Raw genomic sequence first — 23,702 nt, forward strand, 5'->3', positions numbered from 1 at the left:
CTAGGAACATAACATACGTGGAATCTTTTGACTGACTCTATTTCCACATTTCCACTGGAGCTGTGTCTTATTCTGACCCAGTGATTCTCAACTCTGAGTGCACATTGGAATGGCCTAGAGCAGTGGTCGGCAAACTGCAGCTGGTGAGCCACATGCGGCTCTTTGGCCCCTTGAGTGTGGCTCTTCCCCAAAATACCACGTGCGGTCACGCACGTACAGTGCTATTGAAACTTCGTGGCCCATGCACAGAAGTCGGTATTTTGTGGAAGAGCCACACTCAAGGGGCCAAAGAGCTGCATGTGGCTCGCGAGCCGCAGTTTGCCAACCACTGGCCTAGAGAACTTATGAAAAAGACTGAAGTCTGGCTCTCAGAGATTCTGCTTCATTGGGCTTGGGGTACAGGCTGGTTTTGGTGGGTAGTCAGGGTTGAAAACTGTCATTTAATTAGTGACAACAGCTTAATATCATGGGGTGACATAGAAGTACATGGGATGGGAACAGCTATAGAAAATGTTTTAACCTTAGGAAATTGCTCTGGAAATAACATTCTGTATCTTTATGCCCTAATATAAAGTATTCTTAGGAACTGTTTGGACTGTCAGCAGTCTGTATGGACCCTTTTGGAACTCAGACAGTCCTGTTTCCACCGTGAAGAAGTGAATGGATGCTCTGACGAATCTAGACAAACCCCCTCCCCCTGATGCCCCAGAAGCACTAAGGGAGGCATTGCCTTCTAGATCGGCAATGCTTAACTTAGCATAAATCAAAGATGTCACTGGCAAACCCTTCCTTACAATTAGATAATGACAATTTTGAATTTCTGTGGCTGGTACTTCATGTAATTAAGAAAAAATCTGCAGGCTGGATGTGCTGAATAGGAGAATAGTACCTTATTATTTGGAAGGAAGAGGGTCCCTAATTGTGGAACGAAGCAATTCATTGTATGCCATCCCTAAATAAATGTTTCTTTATTTCTGAAGCTGTGTGACCTCCTGTAACGGTCTTCCTAGCACGTCAGGGAGCAGTCAGGAGTGAATGTAGTTAGCAATGCACGCTTGTCTGTAAAGGGCCTTTGACAACGAACTCACTGCATCTATTGACTCCCTGGGAAGTCTGAGGTCACAAGCTTGGCTGGAGCACATGAGCCCAGATAATGAAGATGGTTTTACTCTCTTGAAACAGAGCCAGAAACTTTATCTACTTCATTGTGCACTTTGGGTCATGTGCTAACCATGAGGCTTTCTCTAACACTAATCCCCCTAATGATGGCTTCTCCCAGCCCTTACACAAACCCCACGAGGCCCGGTGGCTGGCAATCCAGACGGAATAAAGGCAGCCCGGTGTTTGGCTTTTGAACTGAGTTCAAGGCAATTAAAGTCATGGGCTAAGGAGTAAAGGAGGGGGGTTAAAAATACCAGCATAATAAGTAGTATGACTGGAGTGCTCTGCAAATTAACTCAATTAGACAAAGCCTGATTTAACGGGGAAGATGGTGAGAAGCGCTACCCTCATTAAATCTGGCTGTTAGAGGCGCTTCTATAAAATTAAATTTGTTTGAGTTGTTTGGATCACATAAAATAGTCTGTGCGTGTGCATGTACACACGTGCACATGCGTGGGTTCTGTGATTTTGCGGGTATTTTTTAAAGAGGAGAGGAACAGACCGCAAAACAAAAATATACAAAAACAAAACAAGACAACAAAAACAAACAAAAATAAAAAACGGAGTGAATGCTCAAGAGCTCGAGTGGAAGACAAGAAGAAAGCAGTATAGGAGGAGAGAGCAAGTTCCCCGATTGTAAAGCCATGCGCTCTCTTTGGTGGGGGCTTCTGCTCAGTTGGCTGGGCTGTGGAATGCTGCCCGGAGCCCGGGCCCAGTTCCCCCGGGTCTGCATGACGGTGGCCAGCCTGGTGGCCAAGGAGTGCTGCCCGCCGCTGGGTGTGGAGCCGGCCAACGTCTGTGGCTCTCAAGAGGGCCGGGGCCAGTGCACGGAGGTGCAAGCCGACACCAGGCCCTGGAGTGGTCCTTATGTCCTGAAAAACCAGGATGACCGAGAACGGTGGCCACGGAAGTTCTTCAACCGGACCTGCAACTGCACAGGTGAGGCAGACCCCCGGGGGGAGACCTGGCCTGCCCCTCACTGCGTGGGGAGGGCCCAGTTGGGAAAGGAGCCCCAGCGAAGAGACGGCTAGGCCAGGCTCTGCAAGGCAATCCAAGTTTGTTTCTCGGAGGGAGCAAATTGAGGAAGGCTCATGTCTTGCTTATAGTCTCCACGCCCTCTAGTACATGTAGTTATGGAATCTAAGTAAATATGACATGAGCCAAGCCCGGCTATCTGAACTCATGCCAACATACCATTGGCTTGTCTGTTGGAAGCTACAGGGCTCAGGAGTCAGCTTTGAAAGCCAGAGCAAGTCCTTTCACGATGGAGTCAATGCCCTCTCCCGAAATGGGTTTGCGCTTGTTGAAGAGAGGGGCGGGTGAGGTTGGCATCTGGAAGACGGGCGTGGAAGGCAGGTGTCCTGTCGTCTGAGTGTCCGAGTTTCGAATGATTTCGACAGGTCTCACGCAGGGGGACGTTATGCCTGGGTGGGTCGTAACTTTGCCAAAGCTGGAGAGATGTGGCGGGGCCAAGCTGTCTCTGTGATCTGGGGAGGGAGGATTGTTATCGGAGAGCAATGGCTTTTCTCTCTCTTTTCTGGGTTCGATGTGGGCATTTCACAGTTGCGCAGTGTCCCTCTTTTCGGCCTTGGTCTCTCTTATGATCCGTTTCTTTGAAATCCCTGCGCACTTCTTATGCCTCTGGCTCTTCTGAGCCTTCTCAGATCCTCTTCTCTGGACTCCCTCCATGCTCAGCAGCTGTGACAGCCATGACAAACTCTCAAAGGCGGGCAGGGCATGTGAAACACAGAAAACATAAGCGGCAACTTCAGCAAAGCCCTTCGACACTGTCCTGCCGTGTCCAGCTGCGTAAGGGGTTTTCTTTTTTAAATTATGTTGTATTATATTTTTATATGATACCAAAACCCTGGGAAATACAGATAATTGAACTATGTAAGGTTGTAAAAAGTGAACCAAGAGAATGTACAAAAGATTGTGATATTAAAGTAGGAGTGATGTTGGTATTTTTAAACTTCAAAAATAATTCTGGCTTTGTAATCATTTTGTAGTCATATTGTTAATTCTATGACTCAAAGAAATTATTAATTTTGCCTTGTGTATTAATTGTGACCAGGAGTTTTTTAATAGCATATTGAATATTACTGTCCACTTTTCTAAACCAATTGAGCATTTGTTTCTATAGACATTATCTCGTAGGTTCTCATGGCTTTGTAGTCTAATGAGAAACAGCAGGTTTCATATTACTTGGGTTATTGGAAACCACACCACACAGTAATTTCTTTGTATGGACTGAAACTAAATTTCTTCCAGAACACTTATTTCCGGATCAATCAATGTTAGAGTACCGCAAGTACACAGGTTGGAAATCTCTGAGACAGAAGGTATTAAGAAATCAGATATAAATGTCCATTCTTCTTATCACCATCTACTTTATCTTTTTGACCTGTGTTACAAGTTTTTTTTTTAAAAAAAGATGGGGATGGGAAGAACAGAGAGTGGCAGAATAGAAGGGATAATTGTAATTTCTCTTTCCTGAGGGAATGCTTATAAATATTTCTCTAGAAGTGACAGAAATTTGGGGTCACGGTGGCCTACATTCAAAACATAAAAGGGATCCCCTGCTCTGAGGAGGATAAACATACCTACGAGGCAGAGGGCCAGAAACAGGGCCTGTCCTGTAAGTCCAGACTGTAAGGATCTCTCACATCCATAAGCCAATCAAAGGAAGCAGGGCTTCCTCAAGGTGTATGGTGTATGGTCTCCAACTCCAGCCATTGTCACGGCCATGACTACTTCAGAGACCCACTACCAAGTTATGGCTTACCCCTCTTCCATGAATTGATTTATCCAGACTCATACAGGACCATAGTTCTTTCCATCCCCACTTTGGTTGGCTCCACTTACATTGGGGAGATGGTCTTTTTCTTTGGGACTCAGGGCACCAGACTAAATCCTTAGTGACTGAGCTGGAAAGTTATTTAATAGGCACAGTAATCACTGTGATGTCATATGTCCCAAAGCAAGACACATGTCTTTCCGTGTATTCTCCCTGAAGAGTGAGTTGCTTGCCTTCCTAGGGTAGCTTTTTCATGGTTTAAGCGCCAGTCTTCACAATTTAAAACTAATCGTGAGTGCTCCAAAACCCTCTTCTCTGGTAGCCTCATAATTACTTTGCAAATAGGATCTCTGGGATTCACTGGGGTCACCCAAAATTTAAAGAAGAAGAATAGCCTTAGCCAGTTTGGCTCAGTGGATAGAGCATTGGCCTGTGGACTGAAGGATCCCAGGTTCAATTCCAGGTAAGGGCACATACCCTGGGTGTCCATTTGGGGCCCTGGTCGGGGTGCGTGCAGGAGGCAACCAATTGATGTGTTTCTCTCACATCGATATTTCTCTTTCCCTTTCTCTTCCACTCTCTCTAAAAATCAATGGAAAAATCTCCTCAGGTGAGGATTTAAAAAAAAAGTATAGATTAGCTTCTGGCAAATAGGCTACTGATGACCTTGAACTTCGTTAAATCAGTGGAAAAATAAGCACACCATTCATCTATTGCTGGGTATTTAGTTTGTTTCCACATCTTAGCTATTGGGAATGGTGCTGCAATGAACGTGGGGATACTAATATCTCTTCGAGACCTCAATTTCAATTCCTTTGGATAAATACCCCAAAGTGGGATTGCTGGATCATATAATAGTTCTATTTTTAAGTTTTGAAGAACTTTCATACTGTTATCCATAAGCAGTTGCCCCATTTTGCATTCCCACCAATAGTGCACAAGGTTTCCAATTTCTCCACATCCTAGCCAAGCAGTATATATGTGCAATTGAATACTATTCAGCCAAAAAAGGAAGAAAATTCTGTAATATGTAACACATGGATGAACTTGGAGGATATTTTGCTAAAGAAATAAATCAGTCACAGAAAGACAAAAACTGCATGATTCCACTTATATGAGTTATCTAAATTAATCAGATTGAGCAAAATAACTGACAGTTCTATAGCTTTGTACCTACAATAATGTATTACACACTTAAAAATGTAAGTGTTCTTACCACACAAAAAATAAAAATAAAAATTAACACACCATAGTTTCTATGATCTTGAAGTTGGTAGAATATTTTAGCCTATTTAATTAAAATAAATGCAAACTCTGAGGTGGGGGGGACTCTAAATTAAGTGCTCAAATTCTCTAGAGAGAATTTCTCATTTCTCTATTCTCTGTGGGGATAAATTGAAAACAAAAGTTATTGAACGTAATTGTCAGGAAGAGCTGAATTTCAGGAGACTTAGCCATTCACTTTATAAGTCCTACCTGCCACATGGCTTTTCTGAGACTAACCAGTTGCAGCTGTGTCTTTAGACTTGAAAAACATGCACACCAAATAGTTTTTGAATAGTTGTCTGAGAACTTCTTGTTTGTACAAGTGACTAAGTGCCTCCATTTTCCAATCTCTGGAATGGGGATAATGATGAAACCACACCTGTAAAATCCTTTTGAGCTCTGTAGATGAAAGGCCCTATGTGAGTATAAAGTATTGTTATTAAAATAATAGAATCTCTAATTAAAAGGAATAGCTATTTAGAGCTCCTTATAAATCCACTAATCGGTGGTCTTTAAGCTTATTTAGTCTAATAGCTTTCTGAGGTTGAGCTGATGTAGTTCGTGTAGGAACGTGCATGGTTTGGTTGCCCTTAGTCTCTTTCCATTTTTATCCCAGTGCTAAGTAGATTTTGCTCAAGGACATACTCAGTGCTAGATAGATTGGTATCTAGGGAACCTTTATTTTTTCTTTCTCTTCATTTCTAAAAGGGCCCTTTCTCTTCATTTCTAAAAGGGCCCTCTATTTTTTTATTTTTATTTTTTGCTGTTGCTATGGTGGATTGAACTACTAGGAAGTCTAAATTAAAGAAATAAACATTTGGGTGCTAGGGTTTTAAATTGTTGCACTTTTCAGTTGTCATCAGCATTTAACAGATTTTTGAGATCAGGTTTAGAAGCTAAAAAATGAAAAGGATCTGCAGAGCTTTGGAATATTTTCTCTGAGACATGGTATAACATGAATTTTTAATTTTTTTATTTTTCAATAATAGTTGATGTACAATTTTTTTTTTGTACATCCTCACCTGAGGATATTTTTCCGATGATTTTTAGAGAGAGTGGAAGGGAGGGTAAGAGACAGAGAGAAACATTGATGTGAGAGAGACACATCGACTGGTTGCCTAGTTCTCATTCTCTGGGTTGAAAGAGCAGAGAGTCTGTGCAAACACAGGGAACCCGCAGTGATTTCCACTTCCTGATGCCATGGCAGCTAATTCACCTCTATGACCTGCCAGTCTTCATTGATTTTGCATTAACTCTGTCTCCTTTGTGAAATGAACCAACTTTCTTAATGTTAGATTTCACCTGAATTCTTGGAAATCAGCTTATATATGTTGGTTTCGCCTTTAGCTTAGTGTATATTCTCTCCTCTAAACCAATGAACTGTCTTGTGTCAGCCTTTTAGTGTATGCCACAGGATAGCGGGGCTCAGCAGGTGGACATTGAGGCTGCCGCTCGGTCTCAGGTAGGTCAGTCTCAGGTAGGGAGATAGAGAGAATCATGACCCATGAGAGGAAGGAGAGTATAGATGACAACATGCGCTTAGATTGCTAGTGCTGTCATAGAGCACCACAGACTAGCTGACAGAAATTCATTTTCTCACAGTTCTGGAGGCCTAACGTCCAAGATCAAGATGTTGGCAGGTTTGGCTGTCTTCTACCTGTGTCATCACTATCTGTGCAACTATCTGTGTTTAACTTTCCTCTTCTTATAAGGACACCAGTCATAGCAGATTAGGGGACCACCCAAATGACCTCCTTTTAACTTAATTATCTCTTTAAAGACCCTGTCTGCAAATACAGTCATATCGTGAGGTCCTAGGGGTTAGAACTTCAACATATTAATTTGGGGGGAGACACAGTTGAGTCCATAACAGCATGTAATACACTTGATATCCTGTTTCTTTGCAGGAAAAATTTCTAGGGAACACTCTAGTGTCCAGTTCACTTTGAGATACAAACATTTCAAGAGAGTAAGGGAAGGAAATTGGCTTTCTTTTCCCCCTTGCAAGCACCGTCATCTTCTCATCCATTCTATCCCAAAGTTCAACTTCAGAAATTTATTCCAAAGGACGTAAACTTACTTCTTCCATTTCTCTCCCCGCCCCCCCCCCCCCCACCCCCGCCCGCCCCCATCCCCAATACTCTAGGAAACTTTGCTGGCTTTAACTGTGGAGACTGCAAGTTTGGCTGGACTGGCCCCAACTGCGATCAGAAGAAACCACCAGTTATTCGAAAGAACATTCATTTTTTGACCCCTCAGGAGAGGGAGCAGTTCTTGGGTGCCTTAGACCTCGCGAAGAACACCACACACCCTGACTACGTGATCACCACGCAACACTGGCTGGGCCTGCTTGGGCCCAACGGGACCCAGCCACAGATCGCCAACTGCAGCATTTATGATTTCTTTGTGTGGCTTCATTATTATTCTGTTAGAGATACATTATTAGGTGGGTTTTCCCCTTAGATTAACGTATATTATCATCGATTTGTGTTTGGGGGTGGGGTAGGTGGATGGAAAGTAATTTCAGACAAGTTAATTAACAAGAGCACAACCGGAAGGAAGGGGTAGGTGTGTGAAAAAGTCAGAGAACTGTCAAATGCTGCCTAAAGTTAGGCTGGAGCAGTTTCTTCCTGCACATCAGCTGCAAACATTTGAAAATGTTCTCTCCTGTAGTTTGTGTTTTGAGTTTGAAGTCCAATCTTGTCTACAAAGCTATTAATTCTCAAAGGCAAGAGATGGTGAATTGAAGGCAAATTCCTTTAAAAAATAGTTTTATTGAATTTAGAGAGAGAGTGAGAGAGAAACATCGATATGAAACATTGACCAGCAGCCTCCTGCACGCACCCTACTGGGGATAGAGCCCAAAACCAGGGTATGTGCCCTGACCAGGACTTGAACTGGCCACCTGTCAGTGCCAATTAAGCCACACCAGCCAGGGCAAGGCAAATTTCTTTTGATTCCAGCAGCAAACATTTTTTAAATCTGGCCATGGGAGCCCTCTCTGACCTTTTCTTCAAATTAGAGGAATTAACTAAACACATGCTAAACCACATGACACTTCTTTGGGCAGAATTAGAGTGTGTGTTGGAAGCGTGTCATTACCAGTAAACTCACACGTATTAGTCTTTAGACTCCCAGGTCATCATCTACGGTGCCCATGCCCTGCTGGGATCCCCAGGGTTTTTCTGGAGTTGTATTGTCAAGAAAAAGCACAGCCACAACAATGTAGTGTTCCTTCTGGCTCAGTTATTGGACTACAGTTATGTTTGATGTTTGAGAAAATGGTGCCTTGCCCTTCTGGATCCTAAAAATTGGGGCTTGGGTAGGACTTGGAATGGGAGGAACTTCATTAATCTAGGACAGCGGTTCTCAACCTGTGGGTCGCGACCCCTTTGGCGGTCGAACGACCCTTTCACAGGGGTTGCCTAAGACCATCCTGCATATCAGATATTTACATTATGATTCATAACAGTAGCAACATTACAGTTATGAAGTAGCAACGAAAATAATTTTATGGTTGGGTCACAATATGAGGAACTGTATTTACAGGGCCAGAGGGTTGAGAACCACTGATCTAGTAGGTTCTGCTCCATCCTCAGTCGTTTTTGACTCAGGTGAAAACCATAAACCCTAGTTTGTTCCAGAGGGGCTTGAGTCCATTCCAGCGTCTGCTCAGTGCAGTTCTGAACCTTTGGTTATACCTGCTATTATTCCCACTTTGGGAGACCCTGTCTGGGGTGAGGGTTCATGAGGACATGAAGCTCACTTTGAATAGTCCCCTTCTTAATTGGAATTGACTGTCCTCCTGTTTATCACTGGTTCCCCATCACTTGCTTTTCCCTCATCATTTTTTTAATTTTAACTTTATTTTTTTGAATTAAAACAAAATTTTCCCTTACAGTTGACATACAATATTATTCTCCCCCATCATTCTGTTTTGAGAACTTTAAACTTTTTCTGGGTTAAAACATTTAAAAAGGGCTGCACAGCCAACAGCAGCAGCTGCAGTCCTTTCCTCCATGTGTCTTTAAAACACTTGCCTCTCAAGTACGCATCTGTCTTTCTCTATCGAGAGATAAGGAGGCTCTTCTGGCCATAAACCTTTATAGCTTTCCCATCCTGACTCTGAGGAATTTTTGCTTTATGAGAGGCTAGTCTCTCAAGAGTAAAAGAAAAACTATAGTTTCTGGTCGAATCTAGGAATTAAATTTATATTCATGTCTGTTCAGCTCTCTGAAGTTATTATAGGTACTTTGAAAAAGAACTAAAGTTAGCTAAAGTTTCTACATAACCATCAAAAGCTGTTATGAAAGGGGGAAGAAGGATGGAACAGGCAGCAGGGAGGTCATTAAATGGCCCACAACTTTTCAGTAAAATTGGCATTTCCAGTGGCCAGCCACGTTGGTTTGAATGTATTTTTCTCTCTTCTAGTGTCGGCGACCACACTTGTCAGCCAGTAGTTCTAACTGATTGATGGCTAAGGCAAAATCCGTGAAAGTTCTTTTTGGTTATATAAATGCTGAATTAGACTGCGTGCATTAGAAGATGCTTTATTCTTAATTAATCCTTCCCTTGTAAATGTATTCATTTGTAAAGAATCAGTTAGAAAATATCTTTTAAAAATATATTTCATTTAGGTCTTAATGATCTATTCCTTTGGAGACTCTGATTTCATTAAATATATAACATGGACTTTTAAAGCTGAAAGTGATCTGAATTTCTCTGGGTCTCCGTTGACATTCAAACTTTTGAAAGTTGAAGAATTCACCCTAAAAGTGCCAGTTGATTCTGAAATGATTTTGTTGTTGCTTTCAGAAAGATAAATGACCAAAACAATTATTTTGGACTAAAACACCATGGATTTATTGGCTTTGCAGACACATCCTAGGTAAGGTTTAACTTTTTAAAAAACTCTGTTCTGTGGTCTCTAATTAGTTTCCCAATTGTTTTAGGACCAGGGCGCCCCTACAAGGCCATTGATTTCTCACACCAAGGACCCGCCTTTGTCACCTGGCATCGGTACCATTTGTTGTGGCTGGAAAGAGATCTCCAGGTTGGTGAAAACCATACTTTTGGTTCCTTACATTTTGTTATACATTTGGTGAAGACCCATAACATTCTTTGCATTATATGCTTTCCTGTTCTATCTGATGGCTGGATTAAGTGACTAGGCATGTCCTTTGCTTTTAGCGACTTATTGGCAATGAGTCCTTTGCTTTGCCCTACTGGAACTTTGCCACTGGGAGGAATGAGTGTGACGTGTGTACAGACCAACTGCTCGGGGCAGCAAGACAAGATGATCCGACTCTGATTAGTCAGAACTCAAGATTCTCCAGCTGGGAAATTGTCTGTGATAGGTAATCACATCTGACACTGGGTTTTCTTATGTCTGCGAGATGGCGAGTCACTTTATATTTCTGTCTCTAGTGCATGTTGGGTTCTGTTTACATGTTTCTGCAAATGACTTTCCTGGGGGAGGTGGGATTTTTTAAAATTCTAAACTCTTTCATAAAAAATAGAGGCATGGCCCTGGCGGTGAGGCTTAGTTGGTTGGAGTGTAGTCCCATGCACTGAAGGGTCACATACCCAGGTTGTGGGTTTGATACCCGGTAGGTCTCTCCCTCTTTCCACCCCCTCCATTCCTTCCTCTTTAAAATCAATAAAAAAGCATATTCTTGGATGAGGATTTTTTAAAAAAGTTATGAAAGTCACATTTGTGAGTTGAATGTGCTTGGCCATCATTTTGGGTCAACTATTTTAGCACCAGTCATATTCTAAGCATTGTAATAATGCTGGGAATTTAAGAGTGAATAAAATATATCTTTTAAAAAATATTGTTTTATATTTACAAAGGTGGAATGCTTGTAAATAAATTACAATACAAGGTGGGAAGTATCATAATAGATGTCTGTGCAAAGCCAAGGAGAGGGGTAGGGAAAGACTCTAAGAGATAGAGATGATTATTCTGAGACTTTAAGGAGGCACAGACCTCAACCAAGTAGAGGAGGGTGGTAAGTGTGTCCTAGGTAGAGGGAATATCATATATGAAGCTAGAAAGTCTTTGGAAGCAGTGTGGTGTGGCTGGACCACAGGATGCTGGGAGTTGAGAGGGATGGGGGAGGATAGGCTCTGTACTAAAGAACACAGAAGAAGGTAAGCAGCCTGCAGCCCAGGAAGAAGTCTGTCCTCAGTGAGTCCTTGAATTTGTTTCTCTTTCCTGGCACAGATCTCAGAAAAAAAATTTCCCAAGAGGATTCCTTTATTCATTTGCTTCTTACAAAATCCGGTTTTTAACCCTGCTGAGCTAGCTCCCCTGTCCAGGGCACAAAGCTTCAATGTCAACACCCCCGAGCCGGGGCATGTGTGTACTTTCAGGGGTGGAAGCCTAGCTTGCAGGATCCCATCGCTCGATCCTAAGCTTTTGCTACAGCCCTATGAACAGTGCTCCACACCACAGGGGGACGTTAACAAGTGCTTTTTACATGACTTAGCATAATTTCATAAAGCACCATTTCTTTTAATGCCTTGAGGTATTAATAGGTGGTATGCGACAGAGTTTTCTATAAATTTAGGGAATGCTGACTAAAAAGGTTTTGTTTAGTTTCAGAATGTCTCAGGGCTTTTCTTCTATAAGCGAATTATTACTCTTCAAGAGGGGCCTATACTTACGTGACCCTGGCACCCCTATTTCACAGACCACCTCACTGGAACACACTTGGAAATGCTGCCTTGGAGGCCTGCTTGGTATTCCCCCCTGCCTAGTATTAGGGAACTGACCTCTCCCATCCTCCTGTGTGCTGATTCTATTCCCACATCCCTGGTACATCCATTAAAACCCTCTCAGAAACAGCTCTAAATTGTTATTTCTCTCAGTGGGATGGCATTCTGATGGTGGAATGTCAGACCACCATAGGCCTGGGGAATATAATCTTTGGGGGGCATGGAACTTCCTCAGCCTCCATGTTCATGACATGACCATCCCCACTGCCCTAGAGCATTTGCTAATACAGCGCTTGCCCCAATACCTCCTCTCTGTATTGTTTTATCTGTTTTCACTCCGACCACCTCCATTTGCCTTCAGTTTGCCTAAATGCTTTCTTAGTACACAGGCCCTTCTGCCCCAACTGGCTTAGCTTGTATAGTACTGGTCACCCTCTTCTCTCTTCTATCACTCAAGATTCAAATGCACATAATAGGAATCAACATCTTATCTGTAAGCCCTCTTACAGTCTCTCCAGTGGAATAGTAAATATAATGATTATGCATATCTATTCACATATTATAGTTTTGCATCTATGTTTTTGAAAGTCTTTAATACATAATTACTTTTGGAGGTAGTACTTTTACCACATATCTTTGACCCTTTAAGGTAACTGTAATACATTGTATTGTATGCTTGGCCCAAAGTTATGATACTATTGACACATTAAGACATATTCTTTGTAATCCCGGTACAAATCTTAGCTTAGATGACTACAACCGCCGGGTCACTCTGTGTAATGGAACCTATGAAGGTTTGTTGAGAAGAAATCAAGCGGGAAGAAACGGTGAGAAATTGCCATCCTTAAAAGACATAGAAGGTTGTCTGTCTCTCAAGCAGTTTGACAATCCTCCTTTCTTCCAGAACTCTACCTTCAGCTTCAGGTACGTGCTCTGAGCTGTGTAAGACGGGCACTTGACAACACTTAGGTTTTCATGCTCGTGGTTGAAATGAATTGAAAGGAAATTCAGGTGTTAGGAGACAAAACTAAGTAATGGAGGGGCTTGATAAGAGGGGATAACCAGGAATTAGTGTTAGAAAAGTCATCATCCACCCACTATAATTAATAGTGCAGTTTTAATAATTTAGCTATTTAGAACCATTTTTAAATATTTCTAAGTTCCGTACACATATAGGTATAGTCTTCAGAACCAGGGAACCTCATCAACTATAGTATTTTAAAAATATTTGCCAAAATAATTTTGCTCATGATCTTTCTTATACTTTTCTGTCTTTTTTTTTTAAATCTGCCTGCCATAGATCTTAAAATGGGGGTCTGATATCTCAGAGGGGAATTACAGGCTTCATGCAACTCAAATTATAACACAGCAATAACATTACTATGCTTGAAATTTAAAGGTCAGCTAATAATTCTCTCCCTCTAAATAAACTTTAAGAATTATGAGAAATATGTATGTATGTATATAAGTAATATTTTAAACAAAGATAAATGAGACTCCAAAAAGAAATGGTGGATAAATGAGACTCCAAAAAGAAATGGTGGATAGATTCATATTCTTTTCCCAAACTTGGTTTTCTCTCTTTTCTGTGTATAAATTATATAACTGATGGGTTATTTGGGGCCAGGGTGTGGGGAGACTGAAGTTAAATGCAGAGGTTGTGCTAAGTGTAACAGATCTCAGGGTCTGTGATGGGCTGGCACAGTCCTCAGGGTAGTGTCAAAGGTGACATAAAGGGCAACTTTTAAGATTATCTTGAAAAGAAACATGCATTAGTTTTCCATTGTGATAAAAATGCTTTTGACACAGATTGCATTCCATATAGATTTAAGGGAGTGGTTCTCAAAGTGTGGTGCCCAGACAACCATAATTGGCATCACCTTGGAACTGGCTGGAAATATAAATTGGTAGGACCCCGCCTGAACCTACTGAATCAGAAACTCTGGAAGTGGGGTATGAAATAAGTGTTTTTCTCCAGTGATGCTGTTATATGCTTCAATTTGAGGATCACTGAGTTAGGGTATGGACACTGAAAATGGAAAGGTTAAAAAAAAGAAAGGGAAATTTGGGGATGTGTTTAGAACACTGAATATATATATTACAGTCAGGCTGCAGGTCTATTCAGTTGAGAAATAGGAATATAAGAGTATATGTTGATTTAAAAACGTTTACTGATCACAGACCATGTGCTGGGTGTGGTACTGAGTCCTGTTAATAAAACTCAGAAGAAAACTGCTCTCTAGGAGTTCATTGCCTGGCCTAGGAGACAGATGTGAAGGTAAAAAATTGTCATACAGACACTAAAGAGATATAACCCAACTGAGCAGGTGCAGAACCAGCGCTGAATAAGAGTTCCCTCCCCTTAGAGGAGATCATCATTAACGGTTTGGGCTACTTCTTAGTTAATGAGCCATGGCAGAGCTCCCCATTTCCCTACCCAATCTCAAATTAGAAGATGATTCAGTAGGTTGGGGAAAATGAAAAGCCTTTATCAATTCGTCACTGTTGTTGCTGACATACCGATTCCTCTCAGGAATGCCCTGGAGGGGTTTGACAAAGCAGATGGAACCCTGGACTCCCAAGTGATGAGCCTTCACAATTTGGTTCATTCCTTCCTGAACGGGACAAATGCTTTGCCACATTCTGCAGCCAATGATCCCATATTTGTGGTAAGTTCAAAGCCTCAGCATAGATGAAAGATTTTCTACATTATATGTTGACTTTATTTGCTTTTCAATAAGATTGAAGTTTGGTATGTGTTTTATTCTCTGGGTAAACAATGGGATGTATGCCTATGTAAATTAATTTTAATCTGCACCATTGGTGCGGTTAGAGAGCATTTGAAGTCCCCTTATCAGAAACTTGTGCTTTGGAGATGGTTAGCTTTGGAATGATCCTAGATAGGAGTTTACTGTCCAGAGGTCGATTCAGAAATTAGCCTAATGATATTAAATATTATGTCATAATTTAGCATAATTTATACCATAAGTCAGCATAATGAGAAATGATTTCTAATTGGTGAACTTAGTGGTATTGAAGAGAAGTGGTGGGCTGCAAGGACTTTGCAGACACCATGACCCTTGCATGAAGTCCAGCAATCTGGCACCTTTGAAGCAGCACACATGGTCCAAAGCTCTAATTGGTGTTGGGTTCTGGTCACCTCACTTCGCAAAGCATTCTGATTGAGCTTGGCTGCTCCAGCTGTCAGATATCATTGTGTCCACTTCAGAGTGAATCTTCCATGCAAGACACTTGCCAGAGGAGAGCACGGATGTCCCTGGGTGTACAAGAACAGGTTCTTTCATTTATTTCTGTGTCTACTTGCTAATAAGTGTTTGTAGGTTTACTAGAATTTGGTCTTATACTTGCTTTCATTGTTACACACCACCTAGTAGCAAATCTACTTGAGATGGGGGACATATGGTCACTACACGCCCCCCCCCCCCAGTTGCAGGAGCTTCTGATATAGTATAAAAGAACCTGTTAGAGCTGAAATAACAAACCGAGCTGGGTCGGTTGCAAACCTGAAGGTGTATTCTTTGGTCCTGTTGTTACTAGAAAGAAATTGGGTCTGCATCAGGTCTGCCTCTGGCTGGCCTGTAGCTTGTGGGTTCTTGATTTAGTTTAGGAAAGATTTTACAACACGAGTCCAGGTGATTTTGAGAATACGTTAATTAAAGCCGGGGAAAATAAAACAAGAGCTTACAATAGAAGAAGCAACAGGAAAGGTAGGCAGGGCTGTTTTGGCTCCCTAGAAATTTTATGAGAAAGAGGTGAGGTGAGGTGGGCTGCTTTGACTCACCACAAAGTCAGAGAAAAGTGGGCCTTGGGGGTGAGTTCAGGGGGTCAGCCTGGGACGAGCTGCCGCTGCCTATTGCTCTCCTGGTTGCAAGTCTCATGGGGAGCCTTAGAGTTTAGGAGATGAATACCTGAGGGGCAAGAAAGGTGTGGGTGTGTTCCTGGGAGTGAGAATGTGCCCTGGGTCCTTCGCCTTGAGGGCTTTAAAGGGACTTTAAGGAAGGTCTTAGGGGAGGATCTCAGCAGAATATTCATCAGCTTTATGCTGATGCACCAAAAGGAGATTTATTCCCTTCACTTGATCCATCATTGGAACAAATGGCATTAATCGGATTTCTGTTATCTATCTTCCTGAGTAGGTTGATTTAAGCTATTTGCCCTCTGGTTGGGGAGGAAAAGTATAAACCATTTACTCTTAAGTGTCCTTGGTAACAGAAGAGAGGGTTTTGTGATTTACTAGATAGCTGTAAACTGCTTGGCCTTTTAACTGTCTGTCTCCCTTTCCCTGTTCCACTTGCCCTGGCTTACTCACCTGTCTTGGATAGATGGTTTCAGAGCAATTAAAGAAGAAATTTCCCTCCTGGTCCTTTTTTATTTTGCCAGTATTTCGAGTTTATATTATTATTCAGAGAGAAGGAGTGGACTCCTGGTGTGTCCTCAGAAGAACACTAATCCTATCATCTAAAGGTCTCACCTTTATGACCTCATTTAACCTTAATTACCGCCCTATGGGCCCCATCTCCAAATATAGTCACATTGGAGATTAAGGCTTCAACATCCTGAAACCATCAGTGTATAGCAGTTTATTTTTCTGAACTCCTGGGAGGCCACATGACTAAATCAAAAGCGCACAGGATTACAAATCAAATCAGTTTCACTCAGTCCTGCCTTGGGCAGTGTGGGGGCCTCACTGAACTATGTAGAGCCTCTGTCTGGTGTTGGGTAAAAGTGTTGTGTTCCTTAAAGCAACTCATAATATATTAGGGTATTATGAAGGCAGTATAGAAACTGTCAAGTGCAACATGAATATCTTAAAAATATCAATGTGTTTTATAGTAGTTGGTGGGAAAGAATTAGAAAACTGTGTATTGCATTTGAATTTCCAAACCTTAATTAAGATTCATCTTGTTCTCTTTAGGAGACAGTTGTGCCTTAAGTTGATTTACTGACAAGACAAAGTCAGAGGTATTTCAAAGATGATTATTATTTTTACTCCATCCAGAGTACAAAAAAAAGGAGATTCGAAGAGAGAGGGTAAAGGTATAGCTGCCATGACTCTCAGCTTGCCTGGTGGTGTGAAGGCTGAGGGAGTGTTCTGGACTCCGAGATAGATAAAAGCTTGGTAAGAGAGAGCTGTAAGAAATCCCAAGACGGGAGCAATTGCTGGAGCTGTTCCTTCTTTCTAAAAAATGTTTCTCCCATCTGTGTGGTAGCAATAAATGAAGGGGTTTGAAAGGGCGAGGACTACGCCGTCCATCTTGCCCCAGGGTAAGGGCTACGCCCTCCATCTTACCCTGGATCCTCCATTTTTGGGCAGCCATGTGCTTGGCAAGGCTTCTTCCCGGAAGCCCAAGCCTCTGCTAGCCACACCCAGGACTTCTTTAAACTAACCAATGACAATCAAGGGAAGTGTGCACCATAGATATGACCACATCCTGTGTAACAAGACACCGACTTGTGCCTGGCCAATCGGCAGGGCCCACAGTCCTTTCTCCTCCCCTTACTCCAACCCCCTATAAAACCTTCTTCCCACAGGGCTAGCTCTCTCTCTGCCACTTGCTGCTGCGTCAGTAAGGAAGGTAGGGGAGCCAAGCCCGGGCTTGAATAAAGACTCTTATGCTTTTGCATCGGACACGGCTGGCTCCCTGGTGTGGTTTCTTGGGGATCCTGAAATCTGGGCATAACAGGGTTGTCACAAATGTGGACTATTGGTCCTAACCACTAATAAGAAGGGGTGAGGGAAAGCTTACCTGTTAGGTCTCCTCAGCCATCTTTGCTCTTCTGGAAGATGTCTGCCTTGTTCTAACTTGGTATTTCACTCCATTATTTTGGCTATCACCTCAGCCATCAGCTTATACCTATGCATTTCTGGTGCTTACCTTCTCTGCTATGTAGCTATACTTCTATTTATCTATACTATATATCTCTAAATAAGTTTTTATTAAAACATACATATTCTTTCTTTTAATTTTATTCTTCAATTGCAGCTGACATTCAATATTACTTTATATTAGTTTTAGCCGTACAGCATAGTAGGTAGACAGTCATATATTTTACAAAGTGATGCACCCCTGATATTTCAAGTACTCACCCGCCTGGCACCACGCATAGTTATCACAATATTATTGACTGTATTTTCTATGCTGTACCTTATGTCCCCATGATTATTCTGTAACTACCAATTTGTACTTCTTAATCCCTTCACCTTTTTCACCCAGCCCTCCACCCCCCTCCCCTCTGGCAGCCATCAGTTTGTATTCTGTATCTATGAGTCTGTTTCTGTTTTGTTTGTTCATGTATTTTGTTCATATAAGTGAAATCATATGGTATTTGTCTTTCTCTGCCTGACTTATTTCACTTAGCACATTACCCACTAAGTCCATCCCTGCTGTTGCAATGGTAATATTTCGTTCTTTTTTTTATGGCCTAAAACATGCACTTTCAATTGTGTATCATTTGTACACACCATTTATATTCATAAGAAAAAAAAAGGCACAATACTCCTTATCCAGTACTCCAAAATATGATGAGTAGAAAAGCAGAATCCTCTGACAAATAGAGAATTATGCCCCAAATCTTTCTCTCCTACTAAAGGGAATAATGATGATCCTAGCAATTTGATTTTCAGCATTCTAAGTCTCAAGGACTGCTGTGTCTTATATCCTCCTTTTGAGAAAGCCCAGTGAGTGTACACAGCTTGGCAACATTTTTCTCCAAGTGGCCAGGTAACAAGTATTTTAGACTTTGCAGGCTGGACAATCTCTGTTGCAGCTACTCAGCTCTGCCATTGTAGCATGAAAGCAGCCATAGACAATGTATGAACAAGTGAGGGTAGTGTTCTAATAAAGCTTTATTTATAAAAATGGGTGCTAAGCCCTATTTGGCAACAGGCTTTAGTTTGCTAACCCCTGCTCTAAGGATCAATGTCCCTTCTATACAATAGGGATATCTCTTTAGTCAGATTTCTCTCCCTGTTCTAGTTGGAAGCCCACCTTATGACTTTATGGATGAGGAATTCCATGACTTACATGTAGTTCAAAGATACTAGATGTTTAATCGTCATTGTCTTCATTACTTTTAATGCCTTTAATATTTAAATTTTGGTTTCCTTGGGGTATGTTATGTGCATATAAATAAACAAAAAGCCCCAGCCTTTCTTCAACGGCACTGAAGGAATAATGTTTTAGCGGTATTTCCAGAACTCACAAATAGTATAGTCTATTTACAAAGAGTTTCATTTTAAAACCAATTTGGCCTTAAATGAGTCTTCACATATTGAGAGCCAGGTTAAAGCACTTAAGTGAACAGAGTTATAGCTTCTGGAATTTCAAATTCATGAGGAAATTCATGCAAATATACTGAATGCATTTATTAAAATTATTTTGTGTGAAATCTCTTCAAGCAAGAGAGGTATAAAGTTATATGTAATCACAGTAATGAGTAAAAGAAGGTATAATGACAAAATCAGAAAAAAATCTCTGAACTAATGTCTGAAATTCTAATAATTTCTAAAATAATTGAAGGAAATGCACATATTTATCATGGAAAATAAGATTATGTCACAGCTAAGTGGTGCTGTCTTCTATTAAATATAGATATAACCTAGGGAAAGAAAAGGAGGAAACCTAATAGACTGTAGAGTTAAATAGTTGAGTCAGCTGCCACGAAAGTAGCTATGTTAGAGACTGGTAATTCTCTACCCAATTTCTAAGGATACTGTTCTTAAAGTGTACACGTGTTATCCTTTTATTTATTTTAAAATATATTTTTATTGATTTCAGAGAGGAAGGGAGAGGGGGAGATAGATAGAAACATCAATGATGAGAGAGAGAATCATTGATCGGCTGCCTCCTGCATGCCCCCGACTGGGGATCGAGCCTGAATCCAGGCATGTGCCTTTGGCCAGAATCGAATCTGGGACCCTTCAGCCTGCAGGCCGAAGCTCTATCCACTGAGCCAAACCTCTTTGGCTATTATCCTTTTAGAAAGTACACTGGCAAATTCTAATTCTTTCTATTTCTCAGTGGCTGGGGGATGAGCAGGTTTCATGGTTAATACCCACTGAACAGCTTGTATTTGTTCTCTACCTTTTGCACTGAAAATTTAAAGGTAATAAGACGTACAAATAGCCTTAATTTTCTAACACTGGCATTTCCTAACATTGAGAGTCAATTGAATAAGGTAGGAATTTAGGAATCTAAAGCAAGAAAAGAGAAAACGAGTTTCTGAAAACAAAGATCTGATGGATTACACTAGGTTAATCCTGTAAGATCCCACCTGACTCTACTATTCTAGGCTGCAGTAAAATTAGTAATATTAATAATTAGTAAAAATAACAAGTATAAAATATCTTGGAGTCAATATGATTTCAGTTGCAATTTTAAAAAAGGAGTACATAGGACAATGCTTTTCTCTCCCCAAGAGTGAAGCACTTATAAAAATAGATCTATTTTACTTATCTTTCTTTAAAAAGTCATAATTAGACTAGTACTTTGAGTAACATTTAATTTTAAATTTTAAAATAGACAATGCACGTAAGTGGTTGCAATGTAAAGGCACAATTTGAAGAAACTATCCACAAGTGTCTCCCAGCTATCCAAGATCATTTCCTCTGTTCTCCCTGATTTGATTTATTGTTTTATTAATATGAACACATGTGTTTATAGATTTCTTCCTACTTTTTTACTTATATGGTAGCATACCATAGACACTTCTGTGACCTCATTTATATTTCCCTATTCTAAATCACTCCCTACCAGTTTTTTTTACTCCATATCAGGCTTTCTTATTCCTTTTCATTTTTTTAGGGATGTATGGTAGTCTATAGAATGGATTTACCCTACAATTTTTAATCAGTCTCCTATTGATGGGCATTTGGGTGATTTACTAGTATAATCTTTTGCTTTACAAACAATGCTGCAATAAGTGAATATGTAGGGTAAGTTGAGAGACTAGCATTGCTGGGTCAAAGATTAAATAAATGTCTTTGAAATTTTTATGGATACTGCCAAATTGCTTTTTAGAAGGTTAACTGATTTTTCCTCCTACCAGCTATGCAGCAGAGTGACAAATTTTCTGCTCTCTCTCATTAGTACAGTGTGTTATTACACTTTGTAATCTTTGCCAATCTGATAGGTAAAAATGGTACTTTAGTAAGTTTACTTTTTCTTTCTCTTCTTATAAATGACGATCAGCACCTTTTAGAATATATTTAAAGAACCATTTGCATTTCCGTGAGCTGTCTGTTTGTTAGGGTAATGACTTCTGGGAAGAGAAAAAAACTAGTTTCATAAGAGAATTAGTAAAAGAGATCTCTATATAAGTTAGTAACAAAATACAACATGTGCTTTTGATATCTTACTTTTCATGAAAACCTAACACTGTTCATATAAAATGTGTTTTGCAGCTTTCACTAGCTTATGAGGAGCTAATGTGATCACTGACACCATAGCTAACCTCCAGAACAGCGCCTGGCACTTAGTAAGATGCTCAATAAATTTTTGTTAGGACAATGTTATGCTATTGAGTATCTATTAATGTGTCTCTATACAAGATGTTGTGCAAACATAATCTTTTAACTTCACAAAAATGTGCATGATAAACTACTCTCTTTGTTTTACACGTGGGGAAAAGAGCGTTCAGAGGGGCCAAGACTTGGGTATAAGGTCATATGAACCAGTAAGTGGCCATAGAAAGAACACAAGAAAAGTTTCGTACTTGAACCTTTCCCCATGTCATGTTTCTAGCTATAATTTTGCCTTTTATCATTTCAGACAATTCTAAATTTGATCCCTTCATAATTGCTTTCATTATAGCTGAGGAAATGAAGTCTTGTTAGATCATGTTAATAGGAATTAACACTAATTGGTAAAGGACAGGTTTCAACAATTTTGCTTGATAGGGCATTGGTTTTATGATGAATAAGCATTCACATTTTAAAAATGCCACATTTGCTTATTTAATATATGTATGTTATACATAAATTCATAAGTAGTATAACATCTTGGTGAGTTTTATAAGAGCTGAGGTGCCAGAGAGGGTGGCTGGCCACCTGCTTGGGCAGGCTTCCCAGGGTGGCAGGATTTCTGTAGGCTCAGTTTGGGGAATACTTTTTTTTTTTTAACTTGGCAGGTGCTAAATGGCTAGTTGGAGTTGAAGGGGTCCTCTTCAAATCTAGACTTTATAAGGACAAACCCATGCTCTATTGAGAAAAACTAAACCTGTACAAAGAGATGAACTATATACACTACATTATTGTTGAAATTAAGTAGTATAATAGCAAACAATAATTTATATACAAATATAAGATGGTCTAGCATTGATTTTTGAGTTCCTCTCTCCTAGAACTTTGGTGGTTCCTTAGCCGTGAATGGCCTGGGAGTGTCTCAGTTATCTAGAATCTCTTCTAACATCACCCTGGCTCTTTCTTCAACCTGTATTGTCTGGTTATGAGGAATGCTGAACTGGTCACTTATTAAAACATATATTTTTATTGATTTAAGAGAGGAAGAGAGAGATAGAGACATCAATAATGAGAGAGAATCATTGATTAGCTGCCTCCTGCATGCCCCTGACCGGGAATTGAACTGTGACCTCCTGGTTTGTAGGTTGACGCTCAACCACTGAGCCATGCCAGCTGTGCTGGCCACTGCTTTTAAAGCCGACATACTAATAGCAGAACCTTCTTGTAGTCCTGTTTACACCTGTTTAAAGTTGAACCCTTAAACTACAAGCTTCCTTCCTGCAGGACTTAGCAACTGAATTTTAATGCTGTTGATATTTCTTTTAGTATGCAAGCTATTATATCTTGTATATATTTTATATATACGTATGTATATTTTGAATGCAATGTTATTAAACAAATCTATACAGAAAGTGTGCTTTCCCTAACTATATAACTCCTCCAAATGCCTGAAAAACACTTCCTATTCTGTCTGCTCAGGATGCTCTGTCTGAGAGGGTGCATAGGGAAGGATAGAAAGAAAATTACAGTACGTCCTCACTTAATGTCATCAATGAGTTCTTAGAAAGTGTGACTTTAAGTGAAATGATGTTGTAACAAAACCAATTTTAATGTAGGCTAAAGGATAGAAACAAGAGTTAAGTTCCTGTGGCATATTTCTGGTCACAAAAACATCACCAAATTTCTAAATAAAGACCCCCAACACTCCTAACATTAAATATTGAAATAAATGTGAGCTATTCATACATTTAAGAAAGATGAGTAAAACGAAGATAAGATAATTATTCTCCAACTTGCTTGTTCCAGTTCAGGGTCTCAGGTGGGTGGGGCCTATCTCAGCAGCTCAGGGCACAGGGCAAGCACCCACCCTGGACAGGACGCCCTTCCATCATAGGGCACACTCACGCACAGACCCACACTCTCTCAGCCGGGCACAAGGTAGACAACCCACTTCCCCTACCAGGCACATTTTTGGAATGTGGGAGGAAACTTAAGTTCCCCCCCAAAATACCCATGCAGACATGGGGAGAACATGCAAACTGCACACAGACAGTGGCCCTGGCTAGGAATCGTTTTTTCTTTCTTCGTTTTATCAATGTTATAACAAAATGACGAATAAAACAACATTTTTGAGGACCTACTGCATATGTAGAAATTCGGACCCAATGTTTTTATTATGTCATCTACCTTAAGTTCTAAATTAGAATTTCCCATATGGAACTGTGGTCTCTCTTGGGACTCAAGCACTCACACATAAATTCTCAGAGGGCCAGAGCA

At 40.7% G+C, this 23,702-nt stretch overlaps 1 protein-coding gene across 2 annotated transcripts in view; it reads left to right on the forward strand.

Moving 5' to 3' along the window:
• The first annotated feature begins 1,805 nt into the window (after positions 1-1,805).
• The window catches only part of DCT (dopachrome tautomerase), a 30,229-nt gene continuing 8,332 nt past the window's right edge, over positions 1,806-23,702 (forward strand). For both annotated transcript variants that reach the window (XM_023754721.1, XM_014456795.2), the window contains exons 1-6: positions 1,806-2,100; positions 7,371-7,670; positions 10,177-10,277; positions 10,415-10,581; positions 12,689-12,868; positions 14,478-14,613. In XM_023754721.1, the coding sequence (XP_023610489.1) occupies positions 1,806-2,100; positions 7,371-7,670; positions 10,177-10,277; positions 10,415-10,581; positions 12,689-12,868; positions 14,478-14,613 (1,179 nt within the window). The remainder of the gene's footprint in view (positions 2,101-7,370; positions 7,671-10,176; positions 10,278-10,414; positions 10,582-12,688; positions 12,869-14,477; positions 14,614-23,702) is intronic.

Source organism: Myotis lucifugus, unplaced genomic scaffold (genome assembly GCF_000147115.1).
Source record: "Myotis lucifugus unplaced genomic scaffold, Myoluc2.0 scaffold_64, whole genome shotgun sequence".
Classification (NCBI taxonomy): Eukaryota; Metazoa; Chordata; class Mammalia; order Chiroptera; family Vespertilionidae; genus Myotis; species Myotis lucifugus.